We start from the raw sequence: 23360 nt of genomic DNA on the forward strand, positions 1-23360 counted from the left end.
ATTAAAAACTTGAGGACCCTATGCACATATGGGGTGGGGAAAAAATAAGTGTGTAAAGATATTACATAAATGATTTATAATTTTAGAAATAACATTATAACATTCTAGAATGTCTGATATCTTCAAAATACAGCAGCTTATTAGGAAAATAATTTAAAAATGTCATTTTACCATAACAGAATTTTGGTACGGTCATGAAATTGAAGTTACGGTCATGTTTTTAAATGATCATGACATTCTTAATATTAAAAGGAAGTATTTTAAACATCATATTGGAAAGGATTTTTTTGTATGTGTGCTAGTTTAGTTCATCGCGAGAATATTCCACTCCGTGTTTTCAAGCCACTGATGCCCGTAGGGTTTTTAAATTTCATTTTACAAATCAGCGACCTTCACTTCAAATGCCGAGCGCGTGCTTTTTGTTTCAAATTTTAAGTCTTAGTTCAGGCTAAGTTGTGACTGGAACTCAGGACTCCGCACAGGAAGTGAATTAATAATGGATTAATAAAAAAAAAACACGAGAAGCAAGTTAACTTTATTGTATATGAAAAATCGAAAAAAGATAAAAAGAAACATTCTCAATACTACATGTAACTGTTTAAAGTGTATAGGCATATACATTTTTAATATTTTTTCACTGTGTATCTTTTCGTTTTCAGAATTTCGAAAACAGTTAGACAGTACTGATAAAGCACATGTCAAAGTAGAATACCTGTTCTATTCTGCACTAGGGGAAGACAACAGTGACGGTTGGGCGACACGTGTGTGCGATCTTTATGAGTCACTGTCAGCATCAGAAGACAAACTTAGAAGAAGTCAAGCAAAACAATGGTTTTGTCGGGAAAAGAAAGGGCTGCCCTCTGGCGCCAGCGCCAAAGGGAAGACCCCGTTCTTTATCAGCAGTATAAACAGAAGGAAAGAGAAAGAAATAAAATGAAAAGAAAAGGGTGACAAAAACCGTAAAAGCATAAAAGAAATGTCAGCAAGGGATCAGAGGAAAAAGAGAAGGGAATGGAGAACAGCACAATCAAACAAACGAAAATGAGACAAGCATCTAAAAGGTTGCCTTCCAGAAACACCTCCAACTTCACCATTCGATGCAATCATGCCTCACGCTGCAGATGCAAATCAATATGGGAGAGTGGACACAATGCCTAAGAATGGGCGGGAAAAAAAAGAAAAGAAACAGAGCCAAGGCCTACCAAACAATCGAGAAACTTCAAATAAAACTGTTTCATAAAAATCGGTTACTCGAGAAATGAAAAAAAAATATCAACGCACACAAAACAATGCAAAATCAGATCTACACAAAAGGGTTAACTTAATAATTTTGTTTGTTTGATTGTTGTTTAACGTCTCTCTCTCGAGAATGTTTCATTCTGATGAAGACGCCACCACTTGCTGGTGGAGAGCTGCAAATTTTTGACCTATACTCAGCACTCAGGGCCATTGAGCAGTGAGGGATTTTTTTTTCGTGCCAGCACCTACTGCGACACGGGACCTCGGTTTCTACGGTCTCATCCGAAGGATGGGTCTCCGAGTTCCACTGTGGGATTCGAACCTTCGACGTAAGGATCAACTCATTACTTCGCGAATCTAGACCAGACGCTCTACCACTGCGCCACGCAGTCGACAACTTAATAATTAAAAGAGGAGAAACCAAAAAAGCCCTGATGCTTTACCAGACAAATACGTATCGAGTAGGAGAACAATACAAAATGTTTAAAGTAACCAAGAAAAGCGTCAGATTTCAAGCATTGTACGTGCATACCAGACTAAAAGACGTTACCGTATAGGTCTGTATGCTAAACGGTCTCTAGGAATTTCTGTCAAAAAGAAGGACCAGACTAGAAGATGTAATGTTGTATCTGAATTTCTCTATCGTGATGACAACACAAGAATGAAAGCTGGAAAAAGGCTACTATAACCAGGAAGGAAATAAAGAAACAGATACTAAACTTTGACTTGAAAATACTTCACGCAAAGTCCCAAAGTGAGACTTCGTGCAAGATTCCCTGCAGTTTATTTTGCTGTTTCAAATCTTTCAACATTCTTCGACCAACTGCAAGGGATCGTGATACCTGTTTATGTAGAATATGCCAGAATATCAACTTCAAGTTACAAAAAGGTTTTCAAGAGAGGGTACTAAACACAAAGGAAGTTGAGAAAGTTCTACAAAGTTTACCTGTGATATCGAAAAGAAAGAGTGCATGTACCGAGAGTTTAGAGTTTGCAGCAGTAGAGAAGTAGCGTTTGACCAGAATAATCACTTGGGAAATGAGGTTTCCTGGTTTACCCGGAAAACCAAGCAAGTGGACAAGGAGATCACGATGAATGGAAATGCAATGGAATTGTCTTAAGCATAACCACCGGTCACAGTAGCCTAGTGGTAGGGCGCTCGCTTCGTGATTGGGAGGCCCGGGTTCGATTCTCGTTCGCCGCATAGCGTCAAACATAAGACGTAAACATAGGTTAGTGACTGTTCGTTCGCCAAGCTCCCGGCACTAGAAATGAAAGTCACGGGTCTTTCGGATGAGACCTTAACAACCGTGGGCGTTTGCACGATAAAAATCCCTCACTGCTCAATGGCCCTGAGTGCCGAGTATAGTTCTAAATTTGAAGCCCTTAACCGGTGACGTCTCTATATGAGTGAAAAATTCTTGAATGGGACGTTAAACAACATTCAATCCAATTAAATCTTAAGCATAACCCAGCAGGCATATGGGCACACATGCATCCTGGATTGGAATGCTTGACAAATGAAACGAATGCCACTGTTGTACATATAATAAGCGATGGTCCGACGACGCAGTACCGTAACAAGCCGAATTTCTACTTGCTAGCTAAGAGTCTTCAGTTATGGCTTCGAATCCGCCACTTCGAATTTCTTGGAATCAGGACAGGGGGCTTGGGAAGGGGGCAGCTGACGTTGATGGTGCAGTTGTGAAGAGAACAGCGGATGCCTTTGTAAACAGTGTATACATATAGTACACTGCACAGCGCAGAACAGCGACTGGGTCTTACTGACGTCATAAACAAAGGAAAATAAGCGACATATTCGTGATCAAGTAATTTTGATCGACTCTGCTGCAGCTACTTTGCATAAAAATCCAAAATATATTTACAGGCTTATTAAAGTAGCTCAGATGAATTCGTTTCCGTATAATGCTCAGGACTTCGTTTCGTATGACCTTTAAACAAGGGACAAATTCTCTCAAATAGCTTGTTTTTTTTTTATTTTGATGAACTGTCTTGAAAAGGTACATGTAACTAACAATAGAAATTGGTGAAATTCATTTGAAAGGCTATTATTGCCCGCGTTACTTTGGTAAGAGCATTTGCTCTAGAATCGCGTAATAAGGTGTTGGTCCTTACGGCGCGGGTTCGAATCACACTGCGGGACACTGAGACCGGTCGTTCGGATGAAACCGTATGAACCAAGGTCCCGTATCGCAGTAGGTGCTGGCACGAAAAATGTCCCCCACTACTGAATGGCCCCGCGTGCCGAACATACATGTAGGTCTTAGTTTGCAGCCCTCCACCGGCAGGTCTATCTATCTATCAGACGTTGTTTTTACTTATAACAAAGGAAGAGAAAAGTAGCACTTGCACTCGAAACTATGCAACTTCAATAATAGAACAATGATCCTTAGTTAAGTCTTTTTGTGGTAAGATTTATTGAAATACTTACTAAAACTGTTTGAGGAGTTTTTTGGTTTGTTGTTTAAACGTTCCTCTCGAGAAATTTTAACTCGTATTAAGACGCTACCTCTTGCCGGTGGAGGTTGAGAATTAAGACCTATGCTCGACACTCCGGACCATTGAGAATTGAGGGATATATGGTGACGTCGCTATAGGAGTGAAAAAATTCTCGAACGGGAAAACAACATACAATCAATCAATCGTCGTCGTCTTGAAATGGTGATCATTAAAATAAAAAAAAAAATGAAGTTTGTAAAGATTAAGTGAAATGTTTATTTGCTGGATGATAAGAAATCTACTTAAGAATATTTTCTGTAGCGACAATGTATACATTCACGTTTTTACGTAACACGCTCCCTTGCAAGGATGCTCCGGTGTGCAGTGCCTTTTTATTGCCGTTGCTTTATCTTGTATGGGAATAGGTTAAGGTGCACCGACTCTTACATTTTAGATTGATAAAGCAATTTTGAAATACTAACTAATAAAATACACATCCATTGTATAAAATGAAACTAAAATCATGTAATTATTGACTTATAATTTGCACCTAATAAACTCAAAATTTACAACATTACACAATACTAATTATTTACAAAAACCCGTAAAATCATTTTGTTTTAACTTTAGTGCAAAAAAAAAAGTTTTAACTTTAATGCAACAAAACAAAACAAAACAAAACTCATTGCATTTTACTATTACCACCTTTAGACCATTAAAAGTTGTAATATAAAATTTCTTTGCAAAAGCTCAAAGGATTTTTGTATTATATTCTTAGGTCGCCTGAGTCACTCAGGTGACCTATTGATATCCGTCGTCGTGCGTTAAGATTTGAACATTTTCGGCTTCTTCTCTGCAACCTCTGAACCAATTTCAACCAATTTTGGCATAGAACATATTTGAGTGAAGGTAAACAAAAATTGTGAATTTCATGACCTCTACCCCCTGGGGCCATAGGGGTGGGGCCTAAACTATCAAAATGAGTGCAATCTTTAAAAATCTTCTTTACTCCTGGACGTCAAGAAGTCAAACTGTTGGCATGATTGTAATAAGCATTGAGCCCACTACCAAAATTGTGAAATTCTTTGCCCCAGGGCCAGGAGTTCTGGAGTTGGGTGGGGCTCTACTGATCATAAAGTGAAAATGCATTCTTTAAAAATCTTCTTCTCTCACCCTGTATATAAAGTAGATAAACTAGGTGCATGGGTATAATGATAAAGGATGCTTCTTCCAAAATTGTGAAATTTGTGGCCCAATTAAGGGTGATGGGTTCTAGTGAAAGTGTATTATTTCTTTGATAATCCTCTTCTCTGCTCCTAGGTATTTAGCCGATAAAGCAAGTATATAGTGTTGATGAGCAAGGGCACCTCTTTTAATATTGTGAATATCTTGGCCCCTGGGTCAGGGGTTCTAATGTTAGGGCAGGGCTCTATTGATCATATATTATATTGATATAGTGAGAATGCATAAATCCTAAAAAAAATCTTTTTCCCCCTGTATAAAAAGAAGATAAAATAGGTACATGGTTAAGATCATCAAGGGTGCCTCTTCCAAAATTGTAAAAATTTTGGCCCCAGGGTGATGGGTTCAGCAGCAGGGGGCGGGGGTTCTATTGATTGTATAGTGAAAGTGCATTTTTAATTTGAAAATCTTCTTCCCTGCTCCAAGGTATTTACTAGTTATTATGAGCAAGGGCGCTTCTTCCAATATTCTGAATATTTTGACCCCTGTGACAGGGGTTCTGGTGTTACAGTGCAGGGAACTAATTTTGTTACATAAACCAGCATAAGCATTAGTAGCATAAGGATCGAGCTAGCATCAGCATTAAAAAAACAGCATTACCAGGATCAGCATCAGCAAGCAAAGGATAAAACCAACATTGACCTACATAAAATCAGCATTATCCTACTAGCATCAGAAAATCAATGAGTTTTAATTCAGAAAAAAAATAAAAAAGAAAGAAAGAATATTGGTTAAAGTATTCACATTATTGATACATAGTGAGATATTATGATCAAATAATTGTAAAAGGCACTTTTATTGATTTAAACGGCAATGCTGAAATTCATTATCTACTTCCGGTAGCATTGACCTAATTATAAAACAGCATCAGGATAAGGATTACTAGCATTAAATCAGCAAGCAAAGGAAGCATTCAAATCAGCAAGCAAAGGAAGCATTCAAATCAGCATCGATGCTGTAACAAAATTATAGTTTCCTGCACTGTAGGGCAGGGCTCTATTGATCATACAGTGAAAATGCATAAATTCTTTAAAAATCTCCCCCCCCTATACTTGTATATAAAGCAGATAAACTAGGTGCATGGTTATGATGATCAAGGGTGCCTCTTCCAAAATTGTAAAATTTGTGGCCCCAGGGTAAGAGGTCCTGCCGGAGGGGGGTGTCTATTGATTATATAGTGAAAGTGCATCATTTCTTTGAAAATCTTCTCTGCTCATAGGTATTTAGCAGATAAAGCAAAATATAGTTGTGATGAGCAAGGGCGCCACTTCCAAAATTGTGAATATCTTGGCCCCTGGGTCAGGGGTTCTGGTATTAGGGCTGCACTCTATTGATAAAATAGTGAAAATGTATAAATTCTTTAAAAATCTGCTTCTGTCCGCCGTCTGTATATAAAGCAGATAAACTAGGTGTATGGTTATGATGATGATCAAATGTGCCTCTTCCAAAATTGTAAAATTAGTGACCCCAGGCTGAGAGGTTCTGCCGGAGGGGGGGGGGGGGTTCTATCGATGATATAGTGAAAGTGCATTGTTTCTTTGAAAATCTTCTCTGCTCCTAGGTATTTAGCAGATAAACCAAATATATAGTTATGATGAGCAAGGGGGCATCTTCCAAAATTGTGAATATCTTGGCCCCTTGGTCAGGGTTCTGGTATTAGGGTGGGATCTTTTTAATATATAATGAAATTGCATTAATTCTTTGAAAATCTTCTCTGCTCATGGGTATTTATTTAGCAGATAAATTAAGTACATGGTTATGATGATCAACGATGCCTCTTCCAAAAGTGTAAAATTTATGGCCCCAGGGTCAGGGTATCATGTCGGGGGAGGGGGTCTATTTAATATTACATGTTATAGTGGAAATGCATTTTTTTTTTTTTTAAAAAAACCTTCTTCTCTGCCCCTGGGTATTTAACAGAAAAACTAATTGCATGGTTATGACGAGCAAGGAAATCTTTTCAAAAAGTTTGAAATTCATAACCCCGGAGTCAGAGACTTATTTGGAGTTAGGGTGAGGCTCTTTTGAATGTATAGTAGAAATGCATTATTTCCTTGAAAATCTTCTTCTCTGCCCATTGTTATTAAGGAAACATACTAGGTGCATGGTTATGATGAGCAAAAGTGCCTCTTTCAAAAATTGTGAATATCTTTGCCCCTAGGTCATGGGCTTTGGTATTAGGACGGGGCTATGTTGAATCTATAGTGAAAATGGATTATTTCCTTGAAAACCTTCTTCTCTGCTCCCGGGCATCTAGGAGGCAACTAGAGTATATATAGCAGTAATAAGCAAGGTTTTTTTTTAACCAGATTTTGATATCCTTTACCCCTTGGTCAATTTATTAATTTCTACTGTAAGAAGTTATTCCCCTTTGCTATTCACTCATAAAAGTTAATCACTGTAAATAATGTAACTTAAAAGGTCAATTGAATAACACAGTTATGCAAGAAATTTTATAATATTTAATACAAAAATACTTTCAAAGTTTTAAATGATCAGGTAGACTTTTAAATACATGTAATAGACACATGAAGATGAGACAAAATACCATATCTTTGTACAATATATAATCTTCAAAGACCAAGAGAGGCAAATGCGAGGGGAATGTAATGTGTTAACTAAAAGTACTCTAGAACTATTTTATTTAGTCCGCATGAGAATAGTGACAAATGGGGGAAAGCACAGGCAAATAAATAGATAAACTTTAAGATTTGTTATTGAGTACTAAATTAATATTTTGTTAATCTCTGATCATCCTATTTCTCTTGCTTTTGGGCAACATAGCTTTATTTCTCAGCTTATTTGATGTCACAAGGTCAAGTGACTTGACCTTTGAACATCAAAAAACTTCTTTAGGCCATAGGGAGTTGTGATACTTGATTTAATTTCATTACAGAAGCTCAAAGGCTTCTTGAGATATCGTCTAGAAACGAAAGTGTTTTGCAGAAAGAATGACAGACAGACAGAATGACGGAAAGACAGACCCACTTTTAGTGAAAGCGGAGGACAAAAATATACAAAGCAAACTGAACATCAAAATTCTTTGAATGAGTTTAGAGTTGAATAATTTACAAAGTGGTAAAACTATTTGGGGCTGCCAAATAATTTTTCTTGCGAGTTCCCACAGCTTGGCAAGTGTACGTTAAAATACATAATTATTTTTAAATGGTCAAAAGAATTAAAATCCAATTATGAAACTGGTGATCAACTTGTTTTGTGTTGACGAGGATTTGGTAAGGGGGGGGGGGGGTAATCACATTGACTTAACCGGAGTACTTCAAGTCCGTTGCAATCAGCAGAGAGTCCTGAAACAGTAGTACAATGAGCAAAATAAGAATTGTAAAACTGAAAGTGTAGAAAGAATATATTTTTATACAAGGGTGCAGAAAGAATATATTTTACAAAGGCTTACCTTTTGTAATTTTAGCTGTGTGTTCACAAATTGAACAGACGCAATAATTGGTAACGGGAAGCCATTTTTTCCAAGTTCTAAAATATTCTTGATTTAATGTAAATACATAATGATGCAAAGAAAAAAATCAGTATCTCTGAGAAAAAAATTAAATCATTTTCTTCGCAGTTAAATAGTGATAAGTCACGTATCAAAATCATCTATAGCAAGGTTAAAACTTTCTCAAATGCAAATCGCATATGTTGGTACTCAAAGTAAGCTCTTGTTTCGAGGAATATACCTGTGAAATATGAAAGCCCTAGCAGCAACCATTGAATAGATATGGAAAAGGTTAGATACGGGGCATAATAACTGAAATTTAATTTTACCATTGAGCTTCGGTTCCACAAATACAGTCACTATTTTCTGTACGATGAAGTTCAACATGGCATCCTAGAGAAGTAATTTTATACAAGTTTGTATTCAAAAAGAAATTTCTCTTCCAGTTGTTAGCTATAGACATTAAATACATAATATCTTAACTTACACTCAGTGTTCCAATTTTTGATTCCTTAACCTTTATCTTGATTCTGAAATTATTATGAAGTCAAATTATTTTTTCAAAAATAACTTCAGGTTAACATTTCAGCTTACTAATTTCTGATGAGTTACATCTACATGTATTTCGCCAAATTAATATCCAAAATGATTAAAATTTTTTGCATCATTCCGAATTTGCAGCAAGTAAATTTTCTATGATTATACACTTTCTATCATCGCCTCATACATAAACATCTGTCGTTGGCTCGCATATATCACATTTATAAGCACGAGAAATAGTGCGTTTGCTTTTAATTCACTGCTTTAAAGGTAGATATTTCCTAAATAGAACTAGTTTGAAATAATCTTTGGAATATCATGTATTTTTACTTTATGTCAAAAATTTTCACGCGAGCTCATTGCGAAGGCGATTGAGAGAGGAACGAACGACAACTCTGCATAGGAGATTGATGATTATGAAGAACAACTTACGGAAGTTTGAGCACTTTAGCGTACACCTTTTCGTTCTTAACTGCGATAGATATTGTTGTTGACATGTTCTGCAAAACAGAATAACACTTAATTATTCACCATCAATTTCAAATTAAAGGAGAAAGTCAAGAGACTCTTAATCTCAACTTAGCGAATCAATCAAAATTAATGCTCTTCAAACTCGTGCACAATAAGAATGCAATTAAATAAACTAATAAGTACATGGCCATGGGACAATACGAATCAAGCTTATAACCAGGGTTGGGGTCAATTACTTTGAAATGTAATTAAGTACTTTCAAATACATTTATAATTTTATCACTTACTTGCAATTACAGTGACATTGATTTTAACAGATGTAATTAATTATACTCTCAAGTACATGTACTTTGAAGAATGTAATTAAATACATATCAATTACTTTAGTTTTATTTCCAAAAAATTGAAGAAGTACATGAATATTTTGAAGCAGCAATATTATTAAATTTTACCTTTCCTATTGCCTGGGCAGTGTGTTAATGCTGTATAAACATTATTATGCATTTAATTATTGAATAAACACAAACTCATGCCAAACAGTACTGATATGCATCATGATAAAACATCTTTTTTTAATATGTAAATTGAAAAATAAAGTATTTGAAATGTAATTGAAAAAAACAACATTTTTAACATTTTTGGAATGTATTTAAATACATTCAATTCAATTACTTGTAATTGAAAGCAAATTCATTTACACTTTCAATTACTTTGAAACAGTAAAAATTACAATTACTCATTTCAATTACCCCATCCCTGCTTATAACACAAATCATGAAATATAGAACTGCATGGAGTAACCAGATAAACGTCATATGCAAATATAAGTATAGAAAGGGTACAACTTACGGCAGACAATGTCAGAAAGTACACATCTTTATTATTTGGTGTCATGGCATATAATTTAATATCACCAACTGCCTCAACTTTTGTTGTTCCATTGGAAACGGTCATATTTGGCATGGCAGTACTTCGAAGATTTAACATTACTTTTGAATTAGGGAACATTTTTCCAATCTGTTCATAAAATTTATAAATTAGATATGAAAGAACTTTTGTAACGGATGCCTATATGGAAGACATATATCGAAAATATATTTGAGTATACAGTTATGTATATGTACCTGTGGAATTAGGTTACCAATACACGTCAATTTACACGTAGTGTTTAAAACATCTCCTGGAATCTGCAAGACATAATTACAATAAATTCCAAACGTACATTCTTAAATGATTAATCTCAAAGTTTTTGAAGTATATCCTACGTTTTTATCGGTGACATTGTATTTTAGCATGTCGTGAGAGAAAGCGCTGTAAGACATAGTATTGAACAGATAATCGGACAACCAGATGTAAAGCATTCTGGAGGTGTCAGTGCCCGTCGGCAGTTGGGGCGCAATAATAGGGGTGTTCTTTGGTCCTTGAAGCCAATCTACTTCTCCCTAGAAAGAAAAATATTATTTTCATCCATTTTGTTAAATGGAAGATTTTGAAGTTTTCGAAAGCCCTGCATGTATTCAAAATCCTCTTAACATGTGGAATAATTCTAGAGAAATAAAACGTATTCCTTTATTTTTAATCTTAATTCGCATATGTGCTTCATTTTAACTAATACTTCGTAACACGTTTTCAAACCAAGTAAAGTAAACAATTACCATCAGCCGTCGTAGGTATATCATAAAGAAGAAATGATGATTGCATTCCTGATATATATATATATATATATATATATATATATATATATATATATATATATATATATATATATATTATTACATAAATATGATATTGAGAACATCTGGACTTTTTATACTGGGTAAGACTGCAGAACGTGACAGGATGTTCATAATTACTTCCAATTTTGTTGACTAACACGTAGATCACACATGGGGAAAAGAAAACGAAATTACGAGTAAAAAGTCTGGTTTAGGTGTGTAACTAGTTCTGCTTTAAATCATATAAATGTTGTAAAAGTATTTACATAATTATGTAACTGTAGAGTGGAACAAAATATCATACCTTGTGAAATGTTTCCATGAAGTTGGTTTGAAATGACGGTTTAGCAAGGAAACTGTAGTCTAAGAGAAACTTCTTAGCTAATTTCACTTCCACTAAAGTAGGATTGATAGATGGTGAAAAAAATACACATGAAATATATATCAATAAAATGTGCTAATTTACTACAAGTGATTTTTGTTAGCTCATCTGAGCTGTAATTTAAGTGAGCTTTTCTAATCACCCATTGTCCGGGGCCGTCTGTCTGTTCGTCTGTAAAATTCCACATTTTTAATCACTAGACCCGATTTTTACCCAAACTGAATATTGGTACTTAGCATCCTTGGGTGAAGGGAATTCTTAATCGTTCAAATGAAGGGTGATTCTCCCTTCTAAGGGGGATGAGGAAAGGGAAACACGGTGGGGTCATTAAAATCTTCTCAAGAACAATTGGCCAGAAAAGATAAAACTTTTGTGATTACTTTCTGACATTGTTGATAATACATTGTTCAAATCATTACCCCTGGCATAGGGTTGGTCGCAATAGGGGAACTAAGTTTTATATGTACATGTAAATATGATGAAAAATATCGCAAGTAAATGTACGAATATTCTCCTCCAGAACCACTGAGCTATAAAGGATAAAACTTTAATTTTTGTGAAAGCTTTTTGACAAAGAAACAATTCTAAAATGTTCAAATCACAGCACCCCCCCCCCTTCGCCTGAATAGGGTGGGGCTAAATTAGATCAAAGTTTTGCATGGGAATATTCTGGGAAAAAGCTTTTAAAATCTTAATAACAGCAAGGTCTTGATTAATTGTATTTATATGTAAGCAAATTTTGAGATTGACATTCAAATGTTCAAAACATAGCCCTCGGGGTAGGGTTGGGTCACAGTAGGGATGAGAGATTTACAAGGAAATATATTGGGAAAAATCTTTTAAAATCTTCTTAAGAACAGCAGGATCATGATTATTTTTATTTATATGCACGCAAACATAGCGCTCAGGGTAGGGTTGGGCAAAAAGGGGATCAGACTAACATAAGAATATACATAAAATTAATATAACTATTTTTAAAAATATCATGATCGTACTCCATCATTTTAATGTGCAAATGTTCCTGTGATATGATTTTCGTGATCTATGAGGAAGATTGAAGAAGGAATAAGAAGAAAGTTTCGGGACTTTAGCCTTTGCATCCTTAAATTAATTTCCTTAAACAGAAAATTAATTCATACTTTGTTTATCGTTAATGGCGATTTCCTTATGATTTTTTTTTATTCAAATTTGGTTGCAATTCTTGGTTTTGGCATCGTTCTTTGGCTGCCAAGCTTTGAATGGATTAAAACCTGGATGTTTTTTAAATGATTTAATCCTGATTTTGAAATAATTCATGACTTTGACATACCCTACAAGAATCTACTATATTTTACTATAGTTGACTATAATAGAACTTGATTTACTGTAAAAGTTCACGATGGATTTTTCTTGATTTTTCGAAAATCAATATCTCTTAAATTTAATAAAGCTAAATATAAAATTGCGAAAAAGTGTGAATACCCGTATACATGTAAAATTTCCATAAAATAGAGAAAATGTGCATTATGAATTGTAGAACTTAAAATATAACAATCTGAAATTCATAGTAAACAAGAAGTCTGTGAGCGAATGCTCACTAGTAATACCCCCGCTCTGATGTGAATATATGGTTACCCTCTCATGTTGACATCGAATTCGTACAAAAATGAATCCCACCATCTGGCATGCCTAAACAAAGATTGTGCTAAAATTTCAAGCATCTTCGCTGAGTAGTTGCTGAGAAAACTGTGACAGGAATTTGGTACGGACAGATGCATGAATAAACAGGAAGTTGACGTCAGATTTAAACAAAAATGAATCCCATCATGTGGCATGCCCAAACAAAGAGTGTGCTAAAATTTCAAGCATCTGTGATGAGTAGTCGCTGAGAAAACTGCGACGAAAAATTTGTTATGGACAGACGCACGGATAAACAGGAAGTTGATATCTAATTCATATAGAAATAAATCCCACCATTTGACATGCCTAAACAAAGATTAAGCTAAAATTGGTACGGACAGACGCACGGATAAACAGGAAGATGACATCGGATTCGAACAAAAATAAATCCGACCATATGGCATGCCTAAACAAAGATTGTGCTAAAATTTCAAGCATCTGCGCTGAGTAGTTGCTGAGAAAACTGTGACGGGAATTTGGTACGTACAGATGCACGAATAAACAGGAAGTTGACGTCAGATTTAAACAAAAATGAATCCCACCATATGGTATGCCCAAACAAAGAGTGCGCTAAAATTTCAAGCATCTGTGATGAGTAGTCGCTGAGAAAACTGCAACGAAAAATTTGTTATGGACAGACGCACAGATAAACAGGAAGTTGATATCTTATTCATATAAAAAATAAATCCCACCATTTGACATGCCTAAACAAAGATTAAGCTAAAATTGTTACGGACAGACGCACGGATAAACAGGAAGATGACATCGGATTCGAACAAAAATAAATCCGACTATATGGCATGCCTAAATAAAGATTGTGCTAAAATTTCAAGCATCTGCGCTGAGTAGTTGCTGAGAAAACTGCGACCAAAATTTGTTATGTATGGTACGGACAAACGCACGGATTAACAGGAAGATGACATCAGATTTGAACAAAAATGAATCCGACCATATGGCATGCCAAAACAAAGATTGTGCTAAAATTTCAAGCATCTGCGCTGAGTAGTTGCTGAGAAAACTGCGACCAAAATTTGTTATGTATGGTACGGACAGACGCACGGATTAACAGGAAGATGACATCAGATTTGAACAAAAATGAATCCGACCATATGGCATACCAAAACAAAGATTGTGCTAAAATTTCAGGCATCTGTGAGGAGTAGTTGCTGAGAAAACTGCGACGAAAATTTGTTACGGACAGACACACGGACAGACAGACAGACACACAAGGGTAAAACAGTATACCCCCTCTACTTCGGAGCGGGGGTATAATTACTTCGATTCACGATTATTGTAAAAATTGTATAATAGTAAAACTTTGACACTATAGTAAATTATAGTTATATGTCACTATATCAAACTACAGTCAACTATATTTTTGTTAGGGTGTGATTATTTCTCAAATATCAAGGTCACTGGAAATTTTAGTTATGATTGATTGATTAATTATTGCTAAACGCCGAGTCGGCAATATCTCAGCCATATGTCGGCAGTTGTACAGTGGTTATGAAACACATCTTAATTTGTAACAGAAAAAATATACATGCATACAATTATTTCTCTTCTTTGCATTAAATATGAACTTATACTGATTCAGTGACTCAAAGAAAGAAAGAACATTTTAGATTGTAACAAAATCTAGTTATCAATATTTCTGTATTTTGCTATTATTATATTACGAGGGTGATCAAAAAGTTCGTGAACTAATTGAATTTCTTCCATAAAAGAAATAGAATTAGGTTTCAATGTTTATTATTTTTTAAAGTAAGAATAGTCCATTTGTGACAAAAGACAATATCTAGGCAATAAGATGGATGGACAACGATATCTTTTCCCAGGCATGGTGACCATCACAACCCGACTCCTTTGTCTTGGGTGCGTCGTTTATCCATTGTGGATAAAGTATGGATACCTTCTCTTTATCAAATTTGATATGTTTAAAGTCTAAAGAAAATGATACTTTGGGGATTTAATAATTTTTTGATTGTTAAGATATTCAACTATTTTTCTAACTGTAACTTGGTGATCTTTCATAACAAATCGTTCAACTAAGGGCATATCTCTTTCCCTGTTTACTTTGACTGGGCACCAGAACGAACATCATTTTTTACTATCCCCCTTCCTAAACAAAATCAATCCAATTAATGATTAAACTTTTAGAAAGTCCTTTGTCTTCTTAACTTTGTACAATACGTTGAAAACGTTAAACGGCAGGTAAAGATAGTTTTGCAGGTATTGATAAATTCTGATAAAAACACAATCAATAATAATTAAGAATACCGATTTCAGTAAAATTATACGTTATTCCAGCTTTATTTTCTGTAATTTTGAGGATTCCTTCGTATATGTATCGTAAAATATTCATAATTTTTACTACAGAATAACTGATCTGCGATTTGAATAACTAACCTGGGAGCTTTGCCAGTTTGTTTGCACCATCGACGTTCACCAATTTTGTTAACTGCTTGCAAAGCTGAAAATAAACTAAATGATAATCTTTATGTCAAGCGCAGGGAACATTTTTTTGCCACTACAATCCATTGAATTAAGCCCTCTTTGTTAATTCTATCAAATTAAAGTGTGGACTTTAACAATTTGAGAATTTTCAAGCAAAAGAATTTATATAGACCACCTACATGTATATATTATGTAACTGTTGTTATTTGGGGAGGAAGAATTCCAAACAATTAATGCCAGGTTATAGATTTACCATTAAAGCAGAGAAGTGGAAGTTTCAAAATGATATTTATAGCGAGCACTTAAAGCAACATCAAGGCCAATAACAAAACTGTATCGTTTGTATTTTCAATCTTCACCTTCTCCTCTTTGTTTAAAATTTGCACTTTTCAGACTTTGCTACAGGATGCAGCTAACTTGTTAGGTCACTTAAGAAAAGACCTTTCAAGTGGAAGATTGATTGATTGATTGTATGTTGTTTAACGTCCCATTCGAGAATTTTTCACTCATATAGAGACGTCACCATATACCGGTGAAGGGCTTCATATTTTGACCTTTACTCGGCGCTTACGGCCATTGAGCAGTGAGGGATCTTTATCGTGCCAACGCCTGTCGTGACACGGGACCTCGGTTTTTAAGGTCTCATCCGAAGGACCCGCAACTTTCACTTCACTGCCGAGCGCATGGCGAAGGAACAGTTGCTACCTATTTTTTATCGACTTAGGTCAGTCGCAGCCGAGATTCGAACTCACGACCTCCCGATCACGGAGCGAGCGCTTCAAGTGGAAGAGGTGGATCTTAGTTAAAAGTGAATACACACAGATGCGCTTGAACCAATAGTCGCGCCGTCAACATATTATTTCGAGACATGAATTGGATATAATAAAGCCTAAACTAACGGATTACATTTCATTACGATGGTTACGTAATCATGGGCTTTTAGGGGAAAAACACAATGAACTTATGCTTTTCTTGAAAAGAAATCACTTTGTAGCAATTTTGTATCGGGTTTCATTTCTATCATTTGATATATATTTCACAATTTTTGTTTGAATTCGATCCTTAATTATACAATATCAGCATGTAACGAAACTTACGCAAGATGTTTAAATAAAAATTTAAAGCTTTCTTGATCGGCTGTCTCCTTTTATAAGAAAGTGTATTTACTTTTTGGTTTTTAAAATTAAGTAAATGTACAGAGTGTTTCATATAATATACGTTACATTTTGAATCAAAAATTTGTCAAACACAAGAAAAAGATACAAACAAATGTTTTCATCATTTGATTAATGTATCCATTAGATTTATTGTGTACAATTACCAACTCAAATGTCAAACTCTGGCCGAGAACTTAAACTTAAATGAAAATAAGCGTCATTTTTGTTACGTTGAATTTCACTTAAAACTCACTTAATCAAAATGATTTCGGCCTATTTCAATTGCAAGGCAAAGTCTTGATTTTTTTTTTATAAAGATGTCACACATTTTTGCCTAACATTCCTCATCTGAAGTTTTATATTCTGTTTGAGCACATTCAGTATCCATGGTTAGGATTTTAGACAATGTTCTTATGAATCTCTGAAGAAAAGGCATAAAGATTGAGATCTGGCGAATGCAGAGATCAAGCTCTTTCCTTAGGGTGTTCAATTTATGAGAATTTGTACATTGATAACTTCATTTCATATTTCAAAATTCAATGTACTCTGTAAATGCTGACAATGGCAGCATCAATTTCTGAAGACATCTTCCTGGCACTTTTCTGAGGAGTTTGCGAAAATCCATGGTCTCCACTTCGTCAATAAAATCTTTCGTTCTTGAAGTCCTCTTTTTTTTTGGGGGGGGGGGGATGGGGTGGGTGGGTGTCGTTTTATTTATTATTTATTGCAAGTCCCTGTCCTTTAACTATGTTAACATGTACAAGCTTTCTGACTAACATTCAAGAAAGCTCCCATTCTTTTGGAGGATTTCCCATGTGATTTATATTGAAAAGAAAAACAGCTTTACAAAATGTTTCCAAGTTTTGTCCATTTCGAAAAATATTCAAATTATGACAATGGCGTTGATGTCACAATTAAACATTGTAATACCATTATTAGTCCCCTACCGGTGAAACCGGAAGGGACTATAGGTTTCCTCTGAGTCTGTCCGTCCGTCTGTCCGTCTGTCCCACTTGGTTTTCCGCACTTTTTTCCTAAACGCTTGCAGATATTGAGCTGATTTTTGGTATGTGGCTTTACCTTGATTAGTTATAGATCAAGTTTGCATTTCGTCCCGCTTCATTAATTTTTGACGGAATTATGGCATTTTCAATTCTTAACGGGAACCAGATTACAATTGCCGATAGGGGACTAGTATTGCTAATGCAATACTCTCAGAATGCTTGTTTCCTGGATTTTTTTTTCATATGGAATAAAAATGCAGGATTTGATGTTTAAAATGATATATGGTTTGTGTTAAAAATATAATAAGTAAGAAAAATAATTAGATTTAAAAATGTAACACATGTTATGGAACACCCTGTCCATGGTGTAAGCCCGTTTTCTTCAGAAAATTATTTGTACTTTGGGCTTTTGACCGGAAAACTTTAAAACTTCCACATTTTAAAGGTTCAGGCAATAAAGCAAAGTTGAATAGAACAATAAACTGTATTTAAATAATGATTGTTTACCAATCCATTTCCACCTTCTATAGAATTTTTCAGAGTCTTAGCAACCTTTCCACGAAACAGATTATATATCCATGCTCTCCCTCCGTGAAACTTGACGCTTGTGGATTGTACAGAACAGCTACATGATGAGGAACTAATGGTAGGTCGCCCAGATGAATCCATTCCTATTGATTATTAAAAGTATGTTATTAAGTTGGTATTTCACAAGTTCGGTTGCTCATACTTACATTTATGTCAAATAATGAAATTAACCTTTTATTTTGTTTGAGAAATGTAAGAAAATCTAATAAAAGCTAACCTATAATCAACCTGATCTGGAGCGAGATTCCACCAGCGTTTAAGTCGAAACTTCCATGATCAGAAATTTTAATTCTACCAAAGAAAAAAAGAACTTGATATGGATAATGCAAATCAGTCCCCGTCGCTGACAGAAAATTCTAAAATATAATTTGATCTTACATTCCCTGCTTGTATTTGTAATGGAAGTCGCCGTGAAGACCAATGCCAATTCCTGATGTTTTCCAAGAAATTCCAGAGTTTGGGATCATTGATATAACACTTGTAGGCTTTGTAAACTTAGTGATTCTCATCCTACGATATATTCAATTAATGACTTTATGATTTACAGTGTATGCATGATATTTACTTCATATATGATATTGTCATTGTAAATTAAAAAGATCTGACAATACTAGTATCATTTGTAAATTTTGAATCAGCCAGGTGGCAATAAAACAAAGTTACATAAAGACAATTTGACATACTGTGATTTTTAGGGATGGTATCGATAAACCGACTAATCGAGAGGAAAGATCGTAACTGGTAACATTTTTTATAACCTGTTAATTTGTATGTTTTCGTGGTATATATACTTTGATATACAATATAATATTTCTATCTTTTAAAATTAAGATATTCACAAAACATTGACAGCTTGAAAATTTCCAGAGACAAGGAGTCTAAACAATCTTTACACTTCCTCACTCTTTTCCTCAGACCCACGGGCACTTATTTCATACAGTGTACTTTGTGAAAAAGCGCTCAGCAGGACCCCCTCCCCAGATCCCCTCTTTCAGTATTAACATAATTGCGCAAAATTCCCACAACTTTCAATTTAAATCTCGAGATTCCCGGTACATCGATATCTCTGCCATCATAACGATTTCATCAAAATAAGCACAAGTGCTGGTAACAGTGCTTGATTTTACGGCATTATTATATACATGTACAATGTACATGTAGAAACATTTTTGTATATTCGTGATGACGTAAAATCAAGTAAAGTATGATACCAGCCCCCGTATGGAGTGTAAAACGTTGCATTATACTTTTTTTTATTATTATTTCTATTCAAAATATTTGTTATTCTAAAACATTTCATTCCTATTTGATAAATGTGATTCATATTCTTATGCGAAAAATGTAAATTGTTTTCGATAATTTATCATTCCTATTCGATAAGTTGTTATTCCTATTCGAAAACGTGATTTCTATTCGATAATTTTGTTATTCGATAATTAAATGATTTATATTCAATAAACATGTTATTCTTATTGAAAAACATGTTATTCTTATTGAAAAACATATCATTCCTTTTCGAAAAAATACAATACCTATTCGAAATTATCGAATAAGATTATCGAATTGGAATCGTATGTTTTTGAATAAGAATATATTTTCGAATAGGAATAACGAGTTTATTGCATAAGTATATATAAATCCCATAATTATCAATATATTTTCAAATAGGAAAAACGAGTTTATTGCGTATATATAAATCCCATAATTATGTTCCCCAAACGAAGTTTGGGAACATATTGTTTTTACTCTGTTTCTGATTATTATTCTTCTTTATTCTTATTTCTTCTCCGGTACTTTTTTGTCCGCGAGTGTTCTCGGAAACTGCTCATCCAACTGAGTTAAAACCTTTTTAGGGTTAATAGGTATGCTGTGTAGATGTACGGAAGGAAGGTCATTTTGCGCGCACATGCATGCACGTGCGTGCACGTGCAATGAGTAAAATGACCAATATACTTGATATAGCTGTAACTTTTGTATTTTTTGATGGAATGCTTTGATACTCAGAATATACGGATATATTAAAAGTGTAAACAAGATGACATTGTCAACATGCACGTGCGTACACGTATGCGCAAAACGTAAAATGACCAATTCACTTGATATAGTCGTAATTTTTATACTTTTTGATGAAATGCTTTGATACTCAAAATATTTACATGTACATGTATATACATGTATATTAGAAGTGTAGACAAGATGACATTGTCATCATGTACATGCATGCATATGCATGCACGTGCGCGCGCATGTAATGTGTTAAATGACCAATATACTTAGTATAGCCGTAATTTTTATATATTTTTTTTATGAAAAGCTTTGATATTAAGGATATACAGATATATTAAAAGTGTAGACAAGATGATGTGGACATCATGCACATGCGCGCGCGTGCAATGTGTTAAATGACCAATATAATTAATATAGCCGTAACTTTTATATTTTTTATGAAAAGCTTTGATACTAAGAATAAACAGACATATTATAAGTGTAGACAAGATGGCATGGTTATTATGAACATGAATGCAGGTGCGCGTGCGTGCAATGCTAAGAAGACCAATATACTTGATATAGCCGGAACATATATATTTTTTGATGAAATGTTTTGATACTGAGAATATAAAGATGCATTAATAGTATAATGGGATGACATGGTCATCCTGCATATGCATGCATGTGCGCGCGCTTGAAATGCAAAAAACGACCAATATACTTCATTACCTTATTTAATGAAGCTTACAGGAAGTAAGACACCAAAAGGGAGTTGGGGAGCGTTTGGGGAACATCTGTAACGGTCCCCGTTACAATTATAACTAGTTATTTAATAAGATTGACAAAATTATCGAAAACGAATGACAAAATTATCGGATAGGAATCACATGTTTTCGAATATGAATGATATATTTTGGAATAGGAATAATATTACTTCCAATTTGAATAACAATTTGTCGAATAAAAATGACAAACTATCGAATAGGAAACGCATTTTATCGATTAGAAATAACAACTTATCGAAGAGGAATCACATTTTATCAAATAGGAATGATATGTTTTAGAATAAGAATAATAAATTCTTTGAATAAGAATAACAAAAAGGTATAATAATGCAACGTTTTACACGCAATACCCCTGTGAGAGTATATTGGAATTAATATGTCGGTGAAAAAAAAGTTTGACTCTGATTGCAATAAATTGCGAAATACATGTCAACATTCGAGTTAATTTCCTTTTTTACTTTGTTTAAATGTAACGATTCCAATTATCGTAGTTTAGCTTTTTCTTTTTATAATTATTATTTTACAAATTCCTCTTTAAAGATAAATAATAAAAATCCAGTTATTCGGCCGAAAAAAAATTACGACCGTCATGCACGTCACCAATCGGCTAAAAAAAATATTCGATTACCATCCCTCGTAAATTTTGTATTCACAGCTACCCCGTTTATCCAAGTTGACTAAACCTTTAGCTGTGAAAAATGGACAGACGTGATAGGATTGTTGTAATAAAAGACCAGTGTCTTATCTAACCAACCTGATGTCTGTCAATTGTACATTATATTTATTTTGAATCTCATGAAAAATGTTTGTAATCTAATGAATAATGTTTGTAAATAACACCGGTTTGTCGGGTCAATTTCCCACGACAAGAATAATCAAATCATTGACAAATTTAATTTGTCTGAAATAATCTTTAAGAGCTTTTTGAAATACTTTAACCAACAACTTTTTGTAATGTCGATAATTTACTCTCTAAATATAATGTATTTTAAAAAGACACACACAAACACACGATGAAGTTAAATCAAAACCGGAAGAAAAGGAAGTAAATACAATAATGAGGAAGAATAATTTTTTTCCTTGTCACAAATGTTAAGATTAAAATAGAGTGATCATATAACATAATGATTAAAATGTTGACTGACTTGGTCACATCATAGGAGACATGCCCAGATTTTCCATGCTGGTCTGGAATCTGCTTTCTCGTTAAATCTTTGGACAGCGCATCTAAAGCAACGTTAACCGCTGCAGAATGAAAATTTATAGAAACATTATGAATAATTCAAACTCCTCAATTTATTCAAAGCTCATTGTTATCATAGATTTTATAATGTAAAAGTGTTAACGATTTTTCTCCGTTTTTTTCCTTTTATTTCAATTAAGAAAAAAAAGAACTTGTTTTCCCAAGTATAATTTTTAAGGTTAAAGGAAGAAAATTTTAAATCTTGATCTGATATTTTCTAGCATTATGATATCCAATCAAAGTAATTGCTATAAATCTTTAGTAAATTGCCTTTTTAATTATTTTAAGGTATAATGCCGCGGTTTTAAAGGTTAAGTACATTATCTCCAATTTCGAATTAATTTTTTCTCCAATTATGAGAACAAAGTATAAGTACATTCACTGTGTTATTTTTTGTGAATTGCCCTTAAACATAAATTAATTAAGTACATCCAATATACATGTATATGCAATAATTAAGTACATCCAATATACATGTATATGCATACAGTGTCATGTAGTTCTTTAATTGACAATAAGTGCATAAACGTTTACATGTACTTTATATTTAAGGGCAATTGACAAAGACATTACACAGTCAATGTACTTGTACTTCGTTATCATAAGTTTATTTTCTCAAACTTAATAAAAATAAGGACATTAATTACCATAGTTGAGTCCGTTTGATGTTATTCTTGATTTCAAACCAGGAGATTTACCATACGTTCCATTCGTCATGAACATGACCATGACCAGAATAAAAATCTCCAATGAAGCCATTACTAAATAACAAATTAAACTCTCTCTAATACTAAAGGCTAATGAATTAAAATGCTTTATACAATTGCAAAGATAGGGCCATGTTCTTATCTTAGAATGTGACGATATAGAAAACTTTTAAAGCATTTTTCATTTAATCAGTTTACAGATAAAAACTATCAAAACACTTATTAATTAAATGACTGAGTAATTCATACATAATCCATTATCGAAAAAAAT

At 34.1% G+C, this 23360-nt stretch overlaps 1 protein-coding gene across 1 annotated transcript; it reads right to left on the bottom strand.

The window, feature by feature from the left end:
* Positions 1-7380: 7380 nt before the first annotated feature.
* LOC133172161 (lipopolysaccharide-binding protein-like) lies at positions 7381-23139 on the bottom strand. The gene is made up of 15 exons (XM_061307002.1): positions 23030-23139; positions 22285-22384; positions 18744-18875; positions 18583-18656; positions 18285-18448; positions 15569-15632; positions 11423-11514; positions 10669-10845; positions 10528-10590; positions 10253-10420; positions 9365-9432; positions 8880-8922; positions 8722-8785; positions 8354-8430; positions 7381-8246 (listed from the first exon to the last, which is right to left on the bottom strand). The coding sequence occupies exons 1-15, from the start codon at positions 23109-23111 to the stop codon at positions 8205-8207; spliced, it is 1410 nt and encodes a 469-aa protein (XP_061162986.1). The 5' UTR covers positions 23112-23139; the 3' UTR covers positions 7381-8204.
* Between the last annotated feature and the right edge of the window lie 221 nt (positions 23140-23360).

This window comes from Saccostrea echinata, unplaced genomic scaffold (genome assembly GCF_033153115.1).
Source record: "Saccostrea echinata isolate AGI-Se365-2 ecotype Australia unplaced genomic scaffold, CSIRO_AGI_Sech_v1 ptg000054l, whole genome shotgun sequence".
Classification (NCBI taxonomy): Eukaryota; Metazoa; Mollusca; class Bivalvia; order Ostreida; family Ostreidae; genus Saccostrea; species Saccostrea echinata.

Excerpts from the sequence above, each read along its gene's own strand:
- LOC133172161 (XM_061307002.1), bottom strand. The coding sequence starts at position 23,111 with ATGGTCATGTTCATGACGAATGGAACGTATGGTAAATCTCCTGGTTTG. Across the intron at positions 18,449-18,582 it reads CCAGATCAGGTTGATTATAG|GAATGGATTCATCTGGGCGA; the intron begins GTTAGCTTTTAT and ends AATAATCAATAG. Across the intron at positions 10,591-10,668 it reads ACAATGTCACCGATAAAAAC|ATTCCAGGAGATGTTTTAAA; the intron begins GTAGGATATACT and ends TATGTCTTGCAG.